The sequence below is a fragment of the Ruditapes philippinarum genome, unplaced genomic scaffold, assembly GCF_026571515.1.
Source record: "Ruditapes philippinarum isolate M1 unplaced genomic scaffold, ASM2657151v2 ctg2533_1_1_1_1, whole genome shotgun sequence".
NCBI classification, from domain to species: domain Eukaryota; kingdom Metazoa; phylum Mollusca; class Bivalvia; order Venerida; family Veneridae; genus Ruditapes; species Ruditapes philippinarum.
The window spans coordinates 12,451-35,449 of NW_026865682.1; the positions used below are offsets into that span (position 1 = coordinate 12,451).

The following is a 22,999-nucleotide window of genomic DNA, read 5'->3' on the forward strand; positions in this document are numbered from 1 at the left end:
TTCAATCCACGAATGATAGATGGAAGTGTATTGGATATCATAATGCTGATTATTTCTTTAACAAATATACCGTAAGAAATAAATATGTTTAAACAAAGTATATATCAAATAGAAATATGAAATTCAATCATATTTAGCACATAGTTTAACGTGTACATAACATATAGATAAAAGTAAGAGTGACAAATTTTTAAAATTACTGTAATGGAATGGAACGGCTTATCTTTATTTGTACAAAGTGTGCACACACTGATACCGGATTTGCTTATATTTTACTTTTATATGTATATATTTCTATCTCTAACCCAACGCACACTTGATTTTCCGTTCGCCTGGGTATTTTTTTTTTTGAATGTTTTTAACATAATGCATATGATCAACATAATCGCGTTATTAAAAGGCCTAAATTCGGGATTTTTTGACATTATATACGATCATGAACGTTATCATTATTGTCGGCTGTTTTCACTATCATCTATATTAAGTAGATCTACTGCCTATTACTTTACCATGCTCAGAAAACAAAACAAAAAAACATATTAAGTCATTTTATGTACAATAAGATGTTTCATGAATGATGTAAAATTACTCAAAGAACTCACTTTTTTCCAGAGTTGTTGACAGAAAGAAAAATGTTTCATAAATTACAAAAATAAATATGTTTTTGAAGCGTAGGCTTGAATTTTTATAATATGAATATAATTATAGATGTATTTGATAAATACAAATGATGAAATAAATGAACACACTACTTCAAATATGATTAAACAATTCTACAAAACGTCATTTACACATAAGTAATATACAACAGTCATTAAAATTATGTACACATATTTTCCTAATATGACGTCACTTCCGCAGGTTCTTCGGTATGCATCGTCATAACAAATTTCGGAGGTTGTCGGATCAATCGGAATATTTAGTGACTGGCCAGAGCCTGTAATAATAACAAAGTTTTTTGAGTAAAAAAAATTGATGAATATATATCTCATAACTTATAAATAAACTACTTCACAAAGGAAAAAAGAAGTGAAATTGTATTAGCTACTGCAATTGTTATCAAAGTATAAGTAATAGAAAGAGCATCGAAACACGCGGCAATCTGATTTGTACGAGGGGGCGTAGCCCTCGAGTATAAATCAGATTGCCGAGTGCTTTGATGTTCTTTCTCTTTTGTATCATAGCCAAAAATATGAAACCCCAGAAAAAAGTAACCAATGAACGAGCATCTGAATACAATATTACTATCGTTTTCCCTTCCCCGTCGTCACAATATTAAACCCCAGACAAAATGAACCAATCAATGGGCATGCTCTGCAGTGCGGGTAACTAATACCTGCACTCCAGTTAACGCACTGTGCATGTATATGAGTTCGATTTAACTCTGACACATTTTCAACAGAAAGGTCCAAAACTATGATACAAGAATTGAATAAACGTACAATATAAGATATATATAATGTTTTAACATTATACATTACAAAGACTGTTCAAATTTAATCAATTTACAAACTGTTGGAATTTTCGCATAAAACATGCATTAAAGTCGGTTGTATCATAGTTTGGGGACCTTTCTGATGAAAATTTGTCACGTTAAATCGTATACATATACATGCACAGTGCGTTAACTGGAGTGAAGGTATTAGTTACCCGCACTCCTGGGAATGCCCATTGATTGGTTCATTTTGTCTGGGGTTTACATATTGTGAAGACGGAGAAAGGGATAGCGATAGAAATGTCATATTCCGATGCTCGTTCATTTGTTACTTTTTATGTTGGGTTTCATATTGTGACATCAGGGAACGTGCTTTTATTTTTGACTATGATACAAAAGAGAAAGAACATCAAAACACTCGGCAATCTGATTTATACTCGGGGGCAAAGCCCCCTCGTACAAATCAGATAGCCTCGTGTTTCGATGCTCTTTCTATTACATGTTCTAAAAAAGTGTATCAAAATTCAAAAATGTTAAAAAAAACGTTTTGCTATTGACATTCGTGGTTTAAATGTTTCAAGCCAACTTCATTTACAAAAATCACTGCAAACTTTATTGACACTTAAGTGTGCAAAAACATAATTAATATTGAACAAGCATTTTCTTGAAACAAGTTTTAAAAAATGTAAAAATAGTTTCATATGTTTATCTAATTCTATTCTTCGTGATATAGATGATTGATTTTATAAATATTAATTGAAACAAGGAAAATGCTTAAATACCGAAACAAAGGCATTTTAAAACATTTTTCATCCGGTCAATTGAGCATAAACAACGTTTTTCTAAGCTTTTTAGCACCTGCGCACATTTGTTTGTCAAGTTTTTAATCTTTTAATTTGCAAAAAGCAAATATCAACATATCTTTTATAAATTAAAAAAGTATTTATGCCACGAGTCAGAACTGTTCACTTTTCAAGGGCATGTGTAAGCGGTCGGATAGCTGAGTAGGTAGATCCGCGGAACGGTATTCCGAGGGTCCCGGGTTCGAATTCTGGTTGCACGTTTTTTTCTCACCCTGTGTCATTCAGAAAGTTATTTTGATTTATTTAAAAAAAAATAGAGTAGATTTAGTATTGTATTAATCATTGTATCCATTATACATCGAGTTCACATAATTAGCAATTTAAAGCTACAATTTCCTTTCCATAAGCCATGGTAGCTGTCACTTTTACCTGTAAGTGAGAAGTAAACGGCCTCGCTGAGTCCACCATCCCCTGCTTTACTGTATCCGAGCACTCTGATGACATAGACGGAGTTTTGCTGTAGACCCTCTATCACCGCTTCATTCACCTTATCAACCATTGTATCAGTTGCTGTTCGGACATCTTCTTGTATTTTCCATACCCGCAACTTAACGAATATAAAGGGATATGATTACAATTTCAGCATGTGTTAAGGAATATTTTGCCTGTCACGACGAATATGTCTGAAATAGCATGCCTTCACGCGCAAGCACTAAAATGGCATTTTACCTTTATCCAAACGGCTTTATACATCGAACTTTAATTCTGCTTCTATTTTAAGTTACGTTGACTATCCTAAGAATTATAATATCATTTTTATATGGCAACTTTCTAGCTTTACTGTCGGAGGAACACATCAGGTGCCCCTCAATGCATTATTTCAGGAACGACTGATCATCTAAGTGGAACCACCGACATCCCATAAGCTATCTGGATAGTTTCCTAACCAGAAAGAATCCAAGTCACAGACAGGAGTCCTCCCTATGCGTTGAGAGGCAAGTGGTTTGATCTTAACAGGAATGAATGTTTATAAAACAGTTATCACCAATAGAAGACTCGATATTTTAACAATACTCACTATATACCCCTTTAATGACTCTTCAAGGGGGTAGTTCATGACACCCCTCCATCTAACTCTTACACTATTAACTCCTTCCTGGAAGACTTCTACGTGGGTGGGGTGGTCACGTAATGCTGAAAGTGAAAACTATATAGCTAAAAAAGACATGCATGCAAAAATGTTTATGCAAAATTACACAAAAATAAACTGTTAATTAAGTAAAATGTATCGTATCAACCACAGGGCAAAATTCAGTTTCATAAGACCCAACCTATTAGTTGGAACTTTATTAGCTTATCATATGCTCGCGATGACACAAACGTATGTTTCCTTCGAGAATCATAGATCGTTTTTCTGTACGCCCTCGGAACTTATCTAGGGACCATTTTAATTTATAATAACGTATGATAAATTATATATATATATATCATCTGAAGGTTTATAAAATCCAATGTATTAAAGTATGGCACATCGAGACAACATCTCTAATAATAAAAAGTATCTTACGGTCATTGGCGGTCTCTGATCTTCGCCACTCCCCTTTAGGTCCAAAGCCAGCACCGTTAAACACTTGAGCGCGCGAGAAATATTCCATATTTGCAATTAAACCTATCAACTGGGCGTGATCTGTTTGACCGTAGACATCTTTTGTTAATATCTCGTTCCTGACAGGATCTGGTTCCGAACCGAACGGGTCCTCGCCGTAAAGATTTGCGTAATAATGCACCTGAGAGTAGAAAGTAGACAAAATGTAGGTAAATGCATTCATATATGTTTTGTCCATGGTAATAATATATTATGAGTATGTTCATAATGCTGCTACTTATTTGAATCCCGGACGCTAAATCCTTTCAGTTGTGAAAGTCATCCAGCCCTCCAGGCCTCGAGGTTATAAAACTTGCCACACGATTCAGGGTTTTCATTGGCCAGTGTTCATTCTTTGGGAGTTTCTGTACAATCAAATACCCGAAAGCTGAGATTGAGCTTGGAGAATTTCTTTATACCCTCGGACCAAGTTCTAGAGACAATATTTGAGCCGTGTCACGACAAAACCAACATAGTGCGTTTGCGACCAGCATAGATCCAGACCAGCCTGCGCATCGGCGCAGTCTGATCAGGATCCATGCTGTTCGCTAACTAACTCTATTTCAAGTAGAGAAACAGATAACGAACAGCATGGATCTTGATCAGACTGCGCGGTAGCGCAGGCTGGTCTGGCTCCATGCTGGTCGCAAACGCACTATGTTGGTTTTGTCGTAACGCGGCTCATTTATACTCCTGAAGACCCAACTTGTAACTTCAGCTAAAAATTCGCCATGGAACCTTAGTGTTGAAATCTATTTATCATATATATGCTATGATGACCTTAATCTGTTTTGTCGCACGACCTTAAATCGTGTTAAGCATGTTTAAAGCTGCACGCCTCCAGATGAGCCAAAATATTTCAAGGAAATTAATATTGAGAAAAATGCACTAAACCTTTAAGAAAGTTAAAAACATTCAATATCAAAGTCATATTATACATGTTATGTGCGGTTTAACACTGATTTTGCAGTATTTTGTCACCATATTTCTACTGCGTTAGAAACGCAGTAAGGGCTGTTTGTGAATATGTTGACCACTTTTTAGTAATTTTCATGGATTGTAAGTACCGATCGCAATATGTAAATTACTTTATTTGTTCACCTCACATTATTTTACTTTTAGATACATTTCCAAAATTTTTATGAAAATTAAAATGAATATGGAAGCATAATGCTTTAAAGCAATTTCACTAACTCTGTGTACATCTCTACAACCCCAGTGAATACACCATATACATGTGCACCAAAGGAAACCCATTTGAGCTAACACTTGAGCTAGACAATATGCTCGATAGTTTTCTTTCAGATAATTATCTGTTTAATTTCAGTTGCCCATATCCAGAAGACGGTTACATGTTATTTTCGTGGTAGTGCAAGGGCACGGCTTAGTTTTCGCATTCCAAAGGTTACCCTGGCTTTGGCATGATCAATGTAAAACACCGATATATGGGACCTCTGTTTTAAAGGTTTCTTGCAAAAATAATATAATAATATGGTAAGTAGTTGAGCGAGGGTTCAAACTTGTGATCATTGATTACATACCCGATAGCCGGCAACACGGCCTTTAATACTCTCTCTATTGTCCGGTACTGGTATCCAGTAAACGATGATGCTGGTTGCGTTGTACGTCTCTACATCTTGAGATACCGGCACGTTGTTTGGCACTGAAACAGTTTAACAGTGTTTTAGAAAATATATACAGGGAGCAATCATGAATATTGTGTTTATCTTAAATGAACGGCATAGAGCTTGATTTTATGTGTCTTGTTGACTGTATATTCGTCTGCATTTAATTAAAGTTAAGCTACTGTTCACGGAAAAATAATTTTTTGCGAAAAATGTAAAATAATAATATATGATTTTGGCAATCAATTTTATGCGTGTCTAAAGTATATATTTGTACAGATATGCTTGAATTTGACCTACTTCCTTCTGCCGAATAAATGATTTGTTCTGTTGAGTTTGGACCATGTCCCTTGTTATTATGGGCTCCGATCATGACCCGGTACTGCAAATAGTAGTTGTCTGTTCCCACGGTCACCGAATAACGTCCTCGTTTTAAGGCCATTTCATCTCTACCTACCTCCTGTTAGTAAAATACATACTTTTAGATAATCAAGCCTGTTCAAATGAATTAATTATGATACTGAACAAAAAAAACAATGTCTATTCTAGAAAATATTTTGTCAGGCTTTCTCAGCTCATTCGGAAGAGTATCTTATTGTCAATCCAGGGCCGGCGGGTACGATCCTCGGATGAGGCGTAATGTGTCCGTGTCAAATGAACTTTGGCATTGATATGAGCCGCGCAATGACAAAAACAACATAGTGTGTTTGCGACTAGCATAGCTAGCATAGATCATGACCTGCCTGTGCATCCGCGCAGTCTGTACAGGATCCATGTTGTTCGCTTTCAGTTTCTCTGACTATAATAGGCTTTGTAGGCGAACAGCATGTTGGTTTTGTCATGGCGCGGCTTAATTATATCACCGTTAATTCAGAAATCATGTTGGATTAGTAGCCAATCATTTCTGGGTATTGGTTTGTTGTCAAAAAAACCCGGTCAGATGGATCGACACCCAAGATATGAGGTACCGGGAAGTATTTCTTATACATACATACATACATACATACATACATACATACATACATACATACTCAAGAATGCCACCGGTTTGGCGGGTATTATTTGCCTCAATTATTATCATACACGTTCCAAATAAGTTGCCTCCCCTATCTATCAATAACGCCCGTTACGGATTGCCAGTCACGTGCTATACGCTTTCCGGTTGCATGTCACTTATTTTTCCTCTACTTATTAACTTACCCGTTTCCAGTCCTTCGTATCTCCAAGTCTCTTCCAATAAATGTAATAGGTAAGGTTAGGTCCACAGTGCTCAGATATATCTAATATCTAAAAGAAAGCGATACTATTTAAAATCTGTAAAAATAGTTAAGCAAAAATGGAAAAAACGTTAATGGAATAGTGAAAACAATAATAATTGATGAGAAACTATGCGAGAAAGGAGAAAAAGAATTAAGCAAATATCAATACCCCACCACGCATAGTGTATAGGGATAGAGGGGAGGTTTCGTTGGCTATAAAGGAATCATTTTGAACCGTCCCCTCCAAATTGTTTTCCTTTTCCTCATATCCTTTGGTTTGTAAAGTTTGGTAGATCTATATTGCATTGGAACAAACTTATGTTCCATTTTACAAAGAAAAATATTTGTATAGTTAGACTTATACATAAATCTCTGAAAATGGGACATGTACACTTGAAATTTGAAATATATATGACAGTATACAATCAAGCACAAGCAGCCAAGTACTATAATGTTCTTAAATTTCGGAATGCGTTACATATTACAGACAAGAGGTCATATATTCACTCAAAATCGAATTAAAAGTTCAATTTCATGCTTGAATAGCGCAATGCACCTTATCCTTAAAAATGCATAAAAATCTTAATATTGTTTTCATGAACCGTCGCTCTCCAGTGTTGTTTTAAAGGCATCATTGAGCCTCTGCAGAAGTAAATGCACGAATAGGACACATAAACAGTATTTTAAAGTAGATATATTTGGAATCACTATGCCATAACCTCCATTATAATTATATAGAAAACATCTAAGGGAGACAAATCATATCAAATTTAACTAAAAATTTTTATATAGTTACCTCCCATGTTATTGTCAGTGTGCCAACTTTACCGCCGCCACCGGAAACATTCCTTGGCGCTATAACTGGTGCCGTCTGCTCGATCTTAATAAACGCTAAAATATACAAATCATGTATAGTTATTTCCTCGGATTATAAGTTATCAGGGTATTAAACATTTGTGTTTCTTCTTTCTTAAAAGAGATGCACTATCTAAATTGCTTAAACTTTTCAACAAATTTTACCCATTTGCCATACAGTCAGTACTTTGTAAAATTTCCCCTTAGCAGAGAATGGTTTTAAACAAAAAATAAAGATGAGTAAGTCCATTTAAGCGTGATAAGGGTCATACGCAATTGATTATTTGCCCTTCAAGTATATTTATTTTATAATTCAGTCAGCAACATCGAAACGTCAAACTTTTATGTGAAGAAGTTTGGTCGTTTTTTTTTACATCAAACTTACGTGACGGACTACTGGCCTCTTGACCTCTGCCAAACATGTTTATGGCTCGAACCCGGAACCTGTAGCTAGTATTAGGTATCAATTGTTGTACGATAATGGCCCGCTGGTCTGAACGTTTTGCTAAGTTGTTGGCTTCAGTTATAGCGAGATATTCTGGTACGTCTTTAAACAAAAGAAAAGTGTATGCAATTATTTAAATCATTTAATATATCCCTTTTTGGTGGGATATAAGTATCTGTTAATATGATCGACATTGTTTCCATAAAAATTTCAGGTGCCTAGCTGTGTATTGATTTTATCTGTGATCAACTTAAACCGGGTTTCATTCATTTAACACCTTAAAATGAAGCCAATAAATTCCACGAGGTGTTCCAATATAAATCATTATTATTTATTTAGCCCCGTTTTAATTTTCCGTGTAAAAACCCATATCGAATCTATATTGTACTCCATCTAGCCCCATGTTCATTTTCCAAGTCCAAAATATACGTATCAAATTTATATTGTCCTCGAAGCAACACTTTTATGTCATATGTGAAAAATTGGTGGTGTGATATAAAGAGTCATTATACATTGTTGATTACATTACTGATTCTTTTGGACTCGTTCACAACTGCAAAACTTGTATTACACACGACTTACGCCTCGTCCAATAATACGGATACAGGAGTGTATTCGTCCAATATAATTCAGTATTGTACTACTATACATCATAGCCTCATAATAGAACATTTTTACCCATTTCTTATTTCATTAATCTAGACATATACTGAGAAGTAAATAGAGAGTAATTTTATTTGTAAAGTATTCCATATAGAAACAACATCATTCTATTGAATTAGCTTGCAGACAACCATTCACACTTGTAACGTATCAAGAGACGCCATAAAGACATACTTTATGATCACGTGATCATGACGTCATTATTAAATCTTAATGCCGTTTACAATATAAATCTCTGAAATACCTGATCCAACAACAGTCCACACATTCGGATGATAGCCAGTTTCGGCTTCGATATCATAAGCAGTTATCGGTCCACCGTGGTTGATCTCCGTGGATACTGACCAAATCAGCCTGACAGACCTCGTTGTGACAGATTCAACATCCGGGTACACACCGGCCGGCGCCCCTGGGGGTCCTACGTGGCAAATGAAACATTATTCAGGTCATGTACATGAAGCTTTGATTATTCTTCATATGCATTGAACATACACTTATGATTATAATATTAGCATACTTAAAATATGACGACAATCATTTTTGGGACACTCCGCTTATTTTAAAGGCCCGTTATATCCCAAAGATGCGTCAATTTCCATTTCTCATAAGTTGTTTTCATTTTAAGTTTTCTCTAATGCTTTCCAGAAATTGACTCATAAGCCAATTATCTGACTTATCTTTTGATTCTGTTGCCTTTTGACAATTTGTACTGATGTAATGGTCTAGATTTTTTGGAAGTCAAAATTCTACTTTATTTACACTTTCCTCTTTTTTATGATAAATACATGTAGTTACATATTCAGCGCTTATTCATTCAGACGTTAAGCATCCAACATGTTTTAAGACCACTTTATGAACATAAGAAAGCTCATTTTTATAAATAAGCTCTTTCTAAAGAAGGAACATTTCGTTTTTTAAGCAAAATGTGTCTTTCAGCAATCACATAAAAATATGATAAAGATATATTTTAGCTAAAAATGAATCAGAACTGTAACAAAATATACAAAATAATCTTATCCAAATAAGGATGATAGCATTAAAAATTATCCTAAAACCTCAAAGACATATTTTTTATAATTATTATATAAATCTAAATATTATTTGATTGCTTATTAGAAAAAGATGTATCATTTCTTTTTAAAATTGTTTGACAAAACAGGATAAAAAGGTTTTTATAACCATTGATGAAGCATATTCAAAAACAAAATTAAAGGGACTAAACTGAGGTTTGACTAGATGAGACTGAAAATATTTTCCCGAAATTTGTGTTCCATTTGATGAAGGTCTGGACCAGAAACTTATATGCAAATTTTCAGATCATTCCTTCACAATGCTGTTTTCCAGAGGAATCATTTTGATTGTGAAAAATGACTCAAAAATGAAAAGCGCTGCAACGCTTTTCACTCAAGTCAGGGTATGAATTGCACTAACTATCGATTTATAATTTATTTTTAGTATATTTCGGTATGATCCTATTAAGACTATTTTTCATTTTTAAGTGCTTTACTACATCTATGTAAATAACTTGAATTTAATCTTTTTCTTAGTGAAGCTCCTTTAATATGAAAGTAATATTTTAGCGTTCTTCAGCCTTAAACAATAACATCAACTGTTTAAACAGGTATTGCTTGAATATGTAATAAATAAATATGAAAGTTATATATTCACGAAATGTGTTCAGGAGTTCTGCTCACCTTGAACTTCAAGAATTGCTGATCTGTACACAGACTGAAGTGTTGTCATGGCAATACATTCATATCTCCCTGAATTCTTGAACTGAGCATTTGTGATGTATAGACCATCCAGCCCATTACGTTGACCCTTAAACAACGGCAAGGTGCATGTTATAAAATATAATTACATTTTTCACAAAAGCCATTAACCCTTATTGGTCTTAACTTTTGTCACGTAATACAATAGCTATGTCATGGCTTATTTTATAAATATATGATATATACTGCAATTGGATGAGTGTTGTTTTTTTTTATTTCGGGGCTTAAGACATATATAGACTATAATAACAATACATTGTAAATTGTGACAATGAAAGAATCGCAATTAAGTATTGATGATATTTTTGTATCGCTTTGGTAGAATACCCAGAAATTATCAAGCAATGGCTAAACAAGACATGTCTAGCACAAGTACCAATGTTAACCACTGTTCTAATATTTATACATTCAAATACCTATCCAGAATTAAAAACGCAACCAGTCGGTATGTACTATCTCCTATATCTTCGCTTGCCCGCATACATTTCGACCGTTGCATGCGGCAGCACCTTTGAAACATATTAAATGTTGCATAACAAAACGCTAGGCTTACATTATTTTGAACACATGGATTGTCCAATTTAAACTCACGTTTATGTATTCCGGTGACAAGTGGTAATCGATTTCCTTCCCGTTGACTTTCCAGACGTATGTCAAATCATAATTATAGCCAAACGCCGCCTGGCAAAACATGAACGCTGTCCTGTTGACCTGTACGGTGTTTGACGCTGGTGCTGTCGTAATTACAATTCCGTCTGAAAGATTTTCATAATACTGAATATATCATTTAAATGACATTGAATGTACGATTAAAATAACCTTTAATATAGGATTTACACATGCATAACACTCAATATATAGAGGATATTCAAGTATTTTTCCCTATAAATACTGGATTTGTTTTCATCAAGTGGTATGAAAATAAATATTTCATGAGGGGCGGTCCCATACGTGAAATACACTAATTGGTATACAACAAGATGAAAATAAATCTTGTTAGTATAGAATTTGTTTGTATTTTCTGTTTATTATATGCATTTTTCTCTTTCCTGACATTACATTTTTAAATATTTCACCTAAAATGTTGTGTATTGGCTGAATTTAGAAGAAAGTTGTCCAGCAAGACACCAGTGAAAAAACGGAAAATATGTTCCACTGCAATCTCCAGTGAAACAAAATGTCACAGTGAAAAATACGGACAATAAAAATACGCATTTTATTTCTTCAATATTTCTCAATATTTCATTTTAAACGTATATAATAAATGATAACATGGTACTGAATATATATGATATATTACCCATGACATTAAGGTCGGTGGTCATCGCAGCCTCGCCGTGCATGTTCGAACCCTTGCACGTGTAGAAACCCTTATCACTATATTGTATATCTGTTAACACCAATCCAAAAGCAAGGTTCATGCCAATACGACCGTTCATATCTCCTTTCGCAAGGTTCAGATTAGCGTTGTTTTTCAACCAAGTTACCTGTGAAATAAAGCATCATTTAAACGTATCTGTCCTCCATGTTTTAAACAATTTACCCCCCTCTTCACGCTCAATATGTTTTACTATTGCTTTCCGCTTTAATGTTTTTTATTTTGGAAATTAACAAATCATTAATGTGTCTTAGTTATAAATTGCGAGCGAATTCCATTGAAAAACCCGCCAGGAAATGTAGACATTTATAAGTGTCAATTAGCTCTTTTATAAGCTATCGTATACGATAAGCTGTAAAATACCATAGGTGTTCGGCGCGTTGATTGGTCACTACCCCCGAACCCCCCCCCCCCCCCCGAAACCCCCACACCCACTCTACAGCCCTCCTACCTCTCAAAAACCATGTAAAATACAGTATTTTTCATTTGAAACATGTTTTAATATTTGGTTTATGCTTTTAATTCAATAACCTTCATTTCCTACAAAAAATAAAAAATTGATACATATATATTTAGTAAAGGTATGCAACTCGCCGCTCAATTTTCAGCACTCATCTTAATATGAACTCCATAACTTCAACATTTTTTCACCAATTTTCAATATTTTGGTACCAAATGGTAGGGAATTGATTACTCTTGAAGGAAATAAAGCTGTCATTACGATCATTTCAAGTTATCAGAAGATGTGTAATCTCAAACTCACCGTAAGTATAACTCGACAGTGATCTGACCGTTGGGTTTTCTTCAAAATTACCCGACTAAACGGCAGTTTATTCGAAATGAATGAAGATTTCATTGTATTGCGCATATAAATATGATCAAATTATATTATTATTTGTAATAACTGTTCAATCAAAACATCTTATAAAACTATAACAAACCTTTTTTCCGATATGCCAAATTCTCCAATCCAAAATGAAAGTACACATGTATAAACGGAAGCATTCGTATGGAGTATTTTCATTGGTCGTGTGAAAACCTTAGACCAATGAAAATACTCCGTATAAAAAATTAAGAGGAGAGCACTCGGTAGAACTATTACTTGCATTATAATTTGGAATTTAACATATAGGAAAAAAGGTTTGTTATAGTTTTATAAGATGTTTTGATTGAACAGTTATTACAAATAATAATATAATTTGATCATATTTATATGCGCAATACAATGAAATCTTCTTTCATTTCGAATAAACTGCCGTTTAGTCGGGTAATTTTGAAGAAAACCCAGCGGTCAGATCACTGTCGAGTTACACTTGCGGTGAGTTTGAGATTACACATCTTCTGATAACTTGAAATGATCGTAATGACAGCTTTATTTCCTTCAAGAGTAATCAATTCCCTACCATTTGGTACCAACATATTGAAAATTGGTGAAAAAATGTTGAAGTTATGGAGTTCATATTAAGATGAGTGCTGAAAATTGAGCGGCGAGTTGCATACCTTTACTAAATATATATGTATCAATTTTTTATTTTTTGTAGGAAATGAAGGTTATTGAATTAAAAGCATAAACCAAATATTAAAACATGTTTCAAATGAAAAATACTGTATTTTACATGGTTTTGAGAGGTAGGAGGGCTGTAGAGAGTGGGTGTGGGGGTTACGGGGGGGGGGGGGTTCGGGGGGTAGTGACCAATCAACGCGCCGAACACCTATGGTAAATACGAGTAGATAATAAATGAAATGAAATCAACATTATTCATTCATCTTACCACCATGATACTATTTCAAGATCACTTCATAAATATAAAAATTCTAATAAACGATATGTTCATAAATAAACTGACAATTTCAAACATGTGCATAAATAGATATACGGTAATTAAACGGATCAAATGACAATCATGTGCGTCAAAACTTTATGCGATCTAAAATTATAGCTGCGGTTCATCCCAAAGGTGCTAGTAGCATTGATTTGACTTAAAACATGTTTCGTGTTACATGTTTTTTATGCAAAAATATAGTCTATAACAATATAACAGAAATTTTTTTTTTAATTTACTTATTGATCTATTTATTTGTTTAATATATGGACTAGATATTATATTGCATAAATAACAAGATTACGTATGTTTTAGGTCAAATCAATACGACCTTTGGTTCACCCCTAAGACAAAACTTTTAATATCATGTCTTATATATTATTGTTTATCACCATAGCTCTCTCATACTACGAACAGCTACATGTAATGTTTACTTACATCCGGTAAAGGGGCGCCCTCTACGCCACATGGTATTGTTATATTTCCGTTCAATGGCGCAAGCATGGACTGTTGCATTGGTTTTCTTTTAAAGTTCGGGGCAAATGCTGGAAATAATATAAAATTAGCTATGAAGTATAAACATGTAAATTACACGCATATACTGTATACTAGATCATAACATAATACCTGATACCAGTATGTGCTTTCGAATAAACAATTTTGTTTTTGCATATATAAAAGCGAAAACTCTGCTCAATTTCAAATGAAAATTTCACATGATAGAAGATAAAAACCTAAAAATTGTGTTGATATATTTGAAACTACATTGGTATAATGTACATTGCCACAGTGGTATTGCAGCATGTAATACAAAACTTATCGAAAAAAAATGAATGTTTAGGATGTCAAAAGGCATTAACTAAATTGGAATAATAAAAAGATAACTATTAATTATTAATAATTAATAGTTATTTTAAAGAATAAGCGACATATTTTTAAACGAATGACATTAACAGAAAGCATTGTTGGACAACCGGACTTAGGTCACTATCGATTATCAATACAGAACGATACTATCGATTTAACGATCGATTATCTAAGATTTCCGATCACCTTAAAACCCGAAGTAAATAGCCATAGATATGACTAAATATAGCTGAAAAGTGCACAACTTACGACTTATATGTACTTAACTAAAAGCGCATTGACGAAAATAGATATATTTATTGAATAATTTTATTACTTTAATACTTATTTCAGAAATTAACTGCCTATCTCATTTTATTATTTGTAAATAGGTTTTGGTTACAAAACTTTATGCTTGATACGCTTTGCTTATTCAACAGTTTATAATTGATTAAAATAATCTATTTAAATTATATGCTTAGTGGCTTTTATTATTAAAGATAAAACAGAAAAGACAGAAAGAAAGACAGAAAGAAAGAAACAAACAAACAAACAAAATAACATTGACATTATAAGCCAAAACAACGACCCAATCATTCATGTCTGGCCTGAAATTTCTATTTTTTAAAGCAGTTACTATTACGATTGAATATTAATTCATCGATCATTACGAATGATAGTAAAAGGTGCAAAATCAGATAGGAAAGAGATACCACACGTGGCTAACAAAACATATCATTATTTTTGTATTATTTCTTCAAATGTTTACACCACACTGGACCAATACACCACACCATTTCTAGATTTGAGTTGATTTGGATTGATAAACATTTTACTTTCAACTTTAAGACAATTATAGATTTTGTTCGGTATGGCCATGTTAAGTTAGAGCAAAATTTCTAAACTTCCACTTTACTCCGCCATTTTGTCGCTATATCAATGATGCAAAAAGAGTACACCAAAACAGCAAAATAAACCTTGAGTAGAAAGTGTTTGTCGAAAAGAACTTGCCGCTAAATATGGCAGTGACTATCAATAGATTCACTTTGGTTTGTTGCCGATCTGGGAATTGTAGCGACGATTATTCGATAGTCGATGACTATAAGTCCGTTACTAGCAGAAATTACGTTAAAGTAAGAAATATGTGAAATAATTTCTATCCATCAAGCGATATTTTTGCATTTTTTTATTAAATCCGAATTAAACAAGACTTTATAATGAAATGACACTGTGAAAAAGATTGAATTCATATCTTACAAAGTACTTTCAATTGCCCTGTACTGAAAGCAGTCCCGTGTTGGTTAGTAGCCGCGCATTGATACATCCCCTCATCTCTCCCTTCCGTAGCCTGAAGTATTTTAAGAATATTCCCCGTTATTTCTAGCTGTCCAGGAATGTTCTTTAGGAGAACTCCATTTTTATACCAGCTGTACGTGGCTGCCGGCCGGGCTACGGCTTTACACTTCCAGTTGACTGTCATGCCGGGGTCCGTAAACATATCTTCGATTGGATATGGGAAGTATGGCTTAGCTGTAATAAACAATTTGTCTATATTATTAACAAGACATATTCATAGATGTAAATACAAACATCATTGTGACTACACTCATACGTTTAAACTTAAATTGCCGACACCTAAGGTTAAAATTAAGAATATGGAAGTCGCTTTTTGGTCATTCTTTTCATTAGTGTCAGTAAAACCTAGCCGCTTTAAACATAAAATCTGACATTATGATCACGTAAGCCTAAACAATATTAGGTGGATACTGTAAGCAAAAGAAAAAAACTCAAATACATTTCGATCCGTATATTTGGTATATCGAGAAAATATAATTTACTTAAATTTAAGAAAAATACTTACATTCCATTGACAGAGTAATAGTTTGAGTAGCAGACGCTCCAGTGTTCCTCGTGCACGTGCATATGTAGTTACCGTCTGCTTCTAATGGCGCGTTCGTTATCGTAAGTACACGGTTCCTGGCTGACAGAACAGTGCCGGGTACAAACGGTCGCCCGTCCTCCCTCCGCCATGAGTAATATAATGGATGCCTATATAAGGATTGATACGAATTATTTACAGTCAAACTTAGACGAAAGAACAAGATAATAAAAATAAGTCAGAATTAAAGCAGCATGCCCTCAGATTCATGCTAATTTTCATTAATTTTTTAAAAAATGAATTTAAAAGTAAAAAATTGTAAAATGAGCAAAGAAAATGATTTACATATTGCAAACAGTACTTGCAATCCACGTAAATAACCAAAACGTGGTAAAAATAAGCAAATATAGACCTAACTTCGTTAGTAACGCAGTAGAAATATAGTGAGTAATACTGCAAAATCAGACCTTAATTGCACAAAACATGTTAATTATTACTTGAATATCGAATTCTTTTTACTTTTTTTTAATTTAAGTACATTTATCTCAAGTTTTATTTATCTCAAATATTTTAACTCATCTGTAGGCATGCAGTTTTAATAGGTCTTCGAAATTCAGTCACAGCCATGTTCTATTTTAATAATGGGGTGCAAGCTGTCTGTTGGGAGTTCTAAAAATGACAATATAAATTTATAAAATATCCCATTGCTTTTGCTGAAGTAAGTGAAGGAAAATGATACTTTTTTCTGTTCGACTTTATTAAAATAGACTGCTCTTTTTTTACCTTTAAGCCCAACAAATGACAGTAATGGGCCGGTAGCGTGCAAAATGTCACGTGACCGTTGCAGTGAATGATGCAGACGACAAAAAGCAGATGACAAGGTTTGGAACATGATATGACGTTGAATGAATTACTTTTTTGGCGTGATATCTGGGCGGTACAAACTAGTTATCATATCATATTAAACATTTTTTTAAATATATCCTGTATAAGTAACACACATCTTGCTAAAGATTTACAAAAGTGATAACGTAAGAAATATTATCTCATATTTGTATTTACAAATACGGTAAACTTCATGCTGTCATGGGTAAATAAAGTATAAATAAAATATGGTAAAGTGATTAATAATGATGAGGTTTATTTTGGGATATGTGCATCTCTGTCGCCGGCCTAATACTATTTAACATATGATGACAGCCCATTAAATTGGCGTACTGCTGGTGGTGGGGATGGTAGTTTACCCTCCGGATCCCGGCAAGGAGCCACATTAAATTTACCAGATCACAGTTCAGCCACTGCATCGTTCTTGGGTAAGCTGTCAAGCAGTTTACCAGTATTAGTTGCCTTCAATTTCTCAAGGAACTGATATAACTTCTGTACATGCCAGAGCAAAGGTACAGGGCGAATGACCGTAGAACGGATGTAATGATCAGTCACAACAAAAGTGACCTGCGCCATCGGCGAATCGAACCAGGGTAGCCCGATTCAGAGTCCAACGTTCTACCTATCGAGCTGAATGGACGATTTTAATCATTCCGATTAACTCCATCCGAGTAATATTAGGTTAAACAATTTTTAATTAATATTTGGGTGAACAAAATTTTAGTAATATTTTGTGTAAACAACATTTTAGTAATATTTGGGTAAACAACATTTTAGTAATATTTGCGTAAACAACATTTTAGTAATATTTGGGTTAACAACATTTGAGTTATATTTAGGTGAACAATATTTGAGTAATACTTGGATGAACAACAACCATACGAGTGTTCCGTAAATTCACCCCGTATTGCCAACTTCTACAGGGGTAATTATGTCGCCTAAAACATTGCGGAAATCATAATACCTGACCCTGCTCGAACCCCTTCTACCCCAGGTGCGCGGCGTTTAAACATTCCATACAAAGGTGGCCTTTGCGGACTTATCCACTTTAATGTAACAAAAACAACAAACATTATTTCAGGAATACATACGAGCCGTAAGCTATACACTCCATTCTGATAGTGTTTGTTCGTAGTGTCGGGCTGGGAAACAAGTGGGTGTACAATATAGGACCATAGTTGTTGTCCGAGGCTGAAAGATAAAACATTTCTCAAAATGATATCATAAAAAAATCAGTTGAAATATAAATATTTCTGAGGCACGTGATATCGATGGAAATATATAAATTCTACGTTTTCTATATTTATATGCAATCGAATTTTTTCTTTAGGTCAGCGGATTTCGTGATTTAAATTATTTACTTATCAAATATGTTGGCATACTCCATATATTCAATAGCTTTTGTTCATTTAAAGATGTTCATGTATTTAGAATTTCCTATACAATCGAAGGTTTTGTATTGTTTTTGTCGTTGTTGTTTTTGCGCTCAATAATTTCAACGCAATTGGAAATCTGTTTTGGTTGAATACTATACTGCATTTGGCAAACTTTGTACATTAGATGTTTCCCTCTTTGAGTTTGCTTAAGGTTGATATAGAAAAGTTTTTCAGGGTTTACCTATGGATAAAAAAAGACTACAGAAAATATTAGATGTATTACCTTAAATGTTATCACAGGACGGATTAAAGCGTAATAAGATCCAAAGTCTGACAAAGGTATAGTAATATCAATCTTTCATCATCTACCATCTTTAAATAAGCGTTTTAAAGAAACACAAATTGATAATAAATTTCACCAATCAAGCCTATTCACTCACTTGTATCGCCAAGCAACAGCAGAAGTATTCCTTTATTGCTTCTTACAAGGGTATTTCCCCTGCCGAGCTTCGCGTCATCCATGCCAACAAGCGTTATTAAGCAGAAGTAGCGTTTCGTAGCGTCTGTCGGCTGTACCTCGGACACGTACAGGGCACCTGACCACGAGACGAACATGTTGTCATTTCCCGGCCATACAAATATATTAGTGGCCTGGTTCTTGAACCATGCGTAATTTACTCCTGCAAAACAAACATAAAATAATAGAAACAATGTGTATATACATGTATATACTGGCTGTGAATAGTTTAAATTAGTTTTATCTATCTTTTTATTAATTTCGAAAGTTTTGACCGCATTCTTTGAAATGCATATTTACTGTATGCCAGAACTACGGTGTCCTTATCGTGCCATTTATGATGTAACATCAGTATGAATTGTATTTTATAACATCGGCGCGACATTGCCACATCATCAAGTTGTATAAGCATTGTAGTCTGTTGTTTCTCTTCTTTGCAATGACATTTGAGCCGCGTCACGACAAAACCAACATAATGGATTTGCGACCAGCATGGATCCAGACCAGCCTGCGCATCCGCGCAGTCTGATCAGGATCCATGCTGTTCGCTATCAGTTTCTCTACTTGTAGTAGGGTTGGTAAGCGAACAGCATGGATCCTGATCAGACTGCGCAGATGCGCAGGCTGGTCTGGATCCATGCTGGTCGCAAACCCATTATGTTGGTTTTGTCATGACGCGGCTCATTTATACATTGTCGTAATGCCAGTTCGCATTGTTTAGTGTTGACGTCTAAGGTCGACGGACGATATCGCAAGTGGCACAATAAGGACACCGTACAAAACTGGAGAATTTTTCTTTTCTTTTCTTTATCGCCAAATCTAGTGTATTTATCTTATATTCTGTCTTTAAATTTACTAAATGCCACAAGTTTTCAACGCATAGGGCGTTGGTCGTAGTATGGACTCATTTTCAACTTTTTTCGTTAATTCTGTTTTTCGTAAACAACAAATGTGTGAACTTTTATATTTTCAATCCCTGCAATTAACAACTTAATTAATTTTATGCCACATTCAAACCAAAGATGGAAATGTGTATCAAGTTAATTAAGCTGGAAAAGTATTTTAATATATACAAACTTGATGGAAATTTATACTTGGCGAAATTTATACTAACTTGGCGAAATGTATACAAACTTGGCAAAATGTGTACCAACTTGACAAAATGTATACTAACTTGACAAAATGTATACATACTTGGCGAAATTTATACTAACTTGGCAAAATTTATACTAACTTGGCAAAATTTATACTAACTTGGCGAGTATGATGGCGTCTCACAATTCATCTTGGTCCCTTTAAATGTTTCAGCATACAATGGTTCCGGCTCTACGTTAGATATTTCTCCCAGATCTTGAATAAAATATAGCATTCTTAGTTTAAAAGTTAATATTTGGCTCAATACAAATAATTGCAAATAATATATTATTATTGTAACATTATCTTGCAAATAACTGTTAATACAAGACCAAGTATGTAACCGGTCAAAATCTACATGAAATATTAACAATACAGCACCATTACTTTATTTGAAAGAAAATTAAAAACAAAATTAGAGCAATCGTGACTATAGATAATTATAAAGGCACCCATCATCCAATCAAAATCGATGTTATGATCGTGTAGTATAACGAAAACACTGCAATACAAACATATCAATATGAAAAGATATACTAAAAAATGCAGTTTTGATATGAGAGGTCATATCAATGAGCGTGCTCATGCTTTCCTTGAGTATAGATGGTGTTAAATAAAGATTCGACTTATGCAACATATTCTCCACCAAACTAACCAAACTTGTAACTTTCTTTGGAAATATCTATTTTTATATTGTACATGTTGTATACATACATGCATTTAAATGCTGAAATTCTAAGGGAGGAAACTTGTATTGGCTTGTCTGCCAAGTATTAAGGGACATAATTTCTTTTAATAGAGGACGGTCTTCACACAAATATGGAGAGAGAAAAAAAAAACTCTAGAAAATTGACATTTACTTGGCATCAAGAAATATCTAAACATTGATTATTGTATAAGGACGTTACGCTAAACTAAATTGTAAAAGAATAAATTCAACGGGAGAATGTAATATTTTAATAACCAAGATGACGTCTTTTTCTAGAAACCAGGTCATCACTTTAAAGAAGAAATATTGTCAAAGTCTATGTAGCAACAAGACAACTTCCGAATCTGAAACTAGTGTAAGTGTAATATACTGAAGTTGATTAGGTACAAATGTATTTATACTTTTACATAACCAATCAGCTCTTGGATATATTTTATTTTGTCTTACACAGTTAAATAATTAACTGATACCTTATTTATACCTTACAAATACCTATTTGGTGCGTCTGTTCATAAGTCGCGGTAGTTTTACGAATAGAAGGGAAGAAACAGCCCCTCAAAGCGACTGTGGTCAGCACTGTAAGGCCACATGTGTCACAAATCACATTCGTCACAATTGTGAAGAATGAGATCACATTCGTCACAAATTTTGTGATGCATGTGATCCAATGTTTTAGACAATCACATTCGTCACGAGTTTAAAATCACAAATGTCACAAATTTAAGATAAATATTGTTTTCTTCAATGCTTTTCACTGAGTCACAAACGTCACAAATTTTTAGGACTGAAATCAATTATTGGAACTAAAACTACAGACATTTTTATCCCCTCCCCCGCTGATGAAATCGGGAGTGATGGGACTGTTTTAGCGTGTTCGTCCGCCTGTCAGTCCAGATTTAGTTTCCGCACTATCCGGCCATTGATTAGTTATTATACACTGTATATGGAATCATTTCGTTTCCACGCTATTTTTCAGCAACTTCTGGATGGATATCGATGCTGCAACTTTGTAGGAACCTTCATTCACAAACCAGTTGCACATATAACCAGCATATCTCCATTTCTTTTTAAAAACAGACTTATTGCCCCTTGTTGTTGTTGTTATTTATAAAACACTGTATATAGAACTATTGCTTTTCTGCGCTCTAGGAATTTCAACGAAATTTAGTTTAATATAAAGAGGAGATGCGCATCTCGAAAAATCTCGACGGGACACTAAAGGATTTGGTCCGACTTGAGGGTACGGTCGCTTATATGGGCTTTCCGGCGGCGACTTTAGATAAACACATAAACAAACAAACAAGATGTGCATATCATCATCATCATCATCATCATCATCAGTATTTCCCGTTTGGCCGTTTAATACAGAGTTATGATCCATAATTTATTATCATTTATTGTTCATAGAAAAGCATTAATTCAACCCTATTCTTCAACAAATCTGCTGAATAATTTAAACCAAACTATGTGGGTACATCTAATACCAAGCGGAGATGTGTATATTGACGGCACTTACCCGAAGTTAAGACCCCTGGTTGCTTAATATTCAGTCAGATAACTTAAGTATTTCATGTCTTCAAATGTTAAATATATCTAATTTTAATTGTGTGGGAACCTTCAATACAAAAAGGGCATGTGCATTATCGCCGTGACCTTGAGTGATATGGGCCCTGATAATTTATGCTTTAACCGACTATTTCCCGGAGTCTTTATTCGAAATGTATCCTGCAATTGTTTAATTTTCAATCAGTATATGATGCTGTCGGCGGTAAACATTAATTCAGCGAATTTGCTTGCAAGATATTTGAATGACCTCGTGTAATTATAGCTTCGCAAGACCAATCATATTCTACAAGAAATGTTAAGTTTTCTTTAAGTTTATTTATTCAACTTCCTTCATGATTCTCATTTAACCCTTTCCTTTATAGATATTACTGGTAAAATAACTAT

The 22,999-nt window shown here is 34.1% G+C and overlaps 1 protein-coding gene across 1 annotated transcript in view; it reads right to left on the bottom strand.

The window, feature by feature from the left end:
* Positions 1-394: 394 nt before the first annotated feature.
* LOC132729981 (contactin-3-like) overlaps positions 395-22,999 on the bottom strand; it is a 47,039-nt gene continuing 24,434 nt past the window's right edge. Inside the window, exons 8-26 of the mRNA XM_060715817.1 lie at positions 20,461-20,556; positions 19,130-19,369; positions 18,405-18,504; positions 16,411-16,598; positions 15,807-16,079; positions 14,142-14,248; positions 11,803-11,989; positions 11,094-11,257; positions 10,425-10,551; positions 8,975-9,148; positions 8,008-8,169; positions 7,564-7,658; positions 6,709-6,795; positions 5,809-5,968; positions 5,425-5,546; positions 3,806-4,025; positions 3,317-3,432; positions 2,668-2,845; positions 395-937 (exon numbers count right to left, since the gene is read on the bottom strand). Of these exons, the coding sequence (XP_060571800.1) occupies positions 774-937; positions 2,668-2,845; positions 3,317-3,432; positions 3,806-4,025; positions 5,425-5,546; positions 5,809-5,968; positions 6,709-6,795; positions 7,564-7,658; positions 8,008-8,169; positions 8,975-9,148; positions 10,425-10,551; positions 11,094-11,257; positions 11,803-11,989; positions 14,142-14,248; positions 15,807-16,079; positions 16,411-16,598; positions 18,405-18,504; positions 19,130-19,369; positions 20,461-20,556 (2,960 nt within the window). The 3' untranslated portion in view covers positions 395-773. The remainder of the gene's footprint in view (positions 938-2,667; positions 2,846-3,316; positions 3,433-3,805; positions 4,026-5,424; positions 5,547-5,808; positions 5,969-6,708; positions 6,796-7,563; positions 7,659-8,007; positions 8,170-8,974; positions 9,149-10,424; positions 10,552-11,093; positions 11,258-11,802; positions 11,990-14,141; positions 14,249-15,806; positions 16,080-16,410; positions 16,599-18,404; positions 18,505-19,129; positions 19,370-20,460; positions 20,557-22,999) is intronic.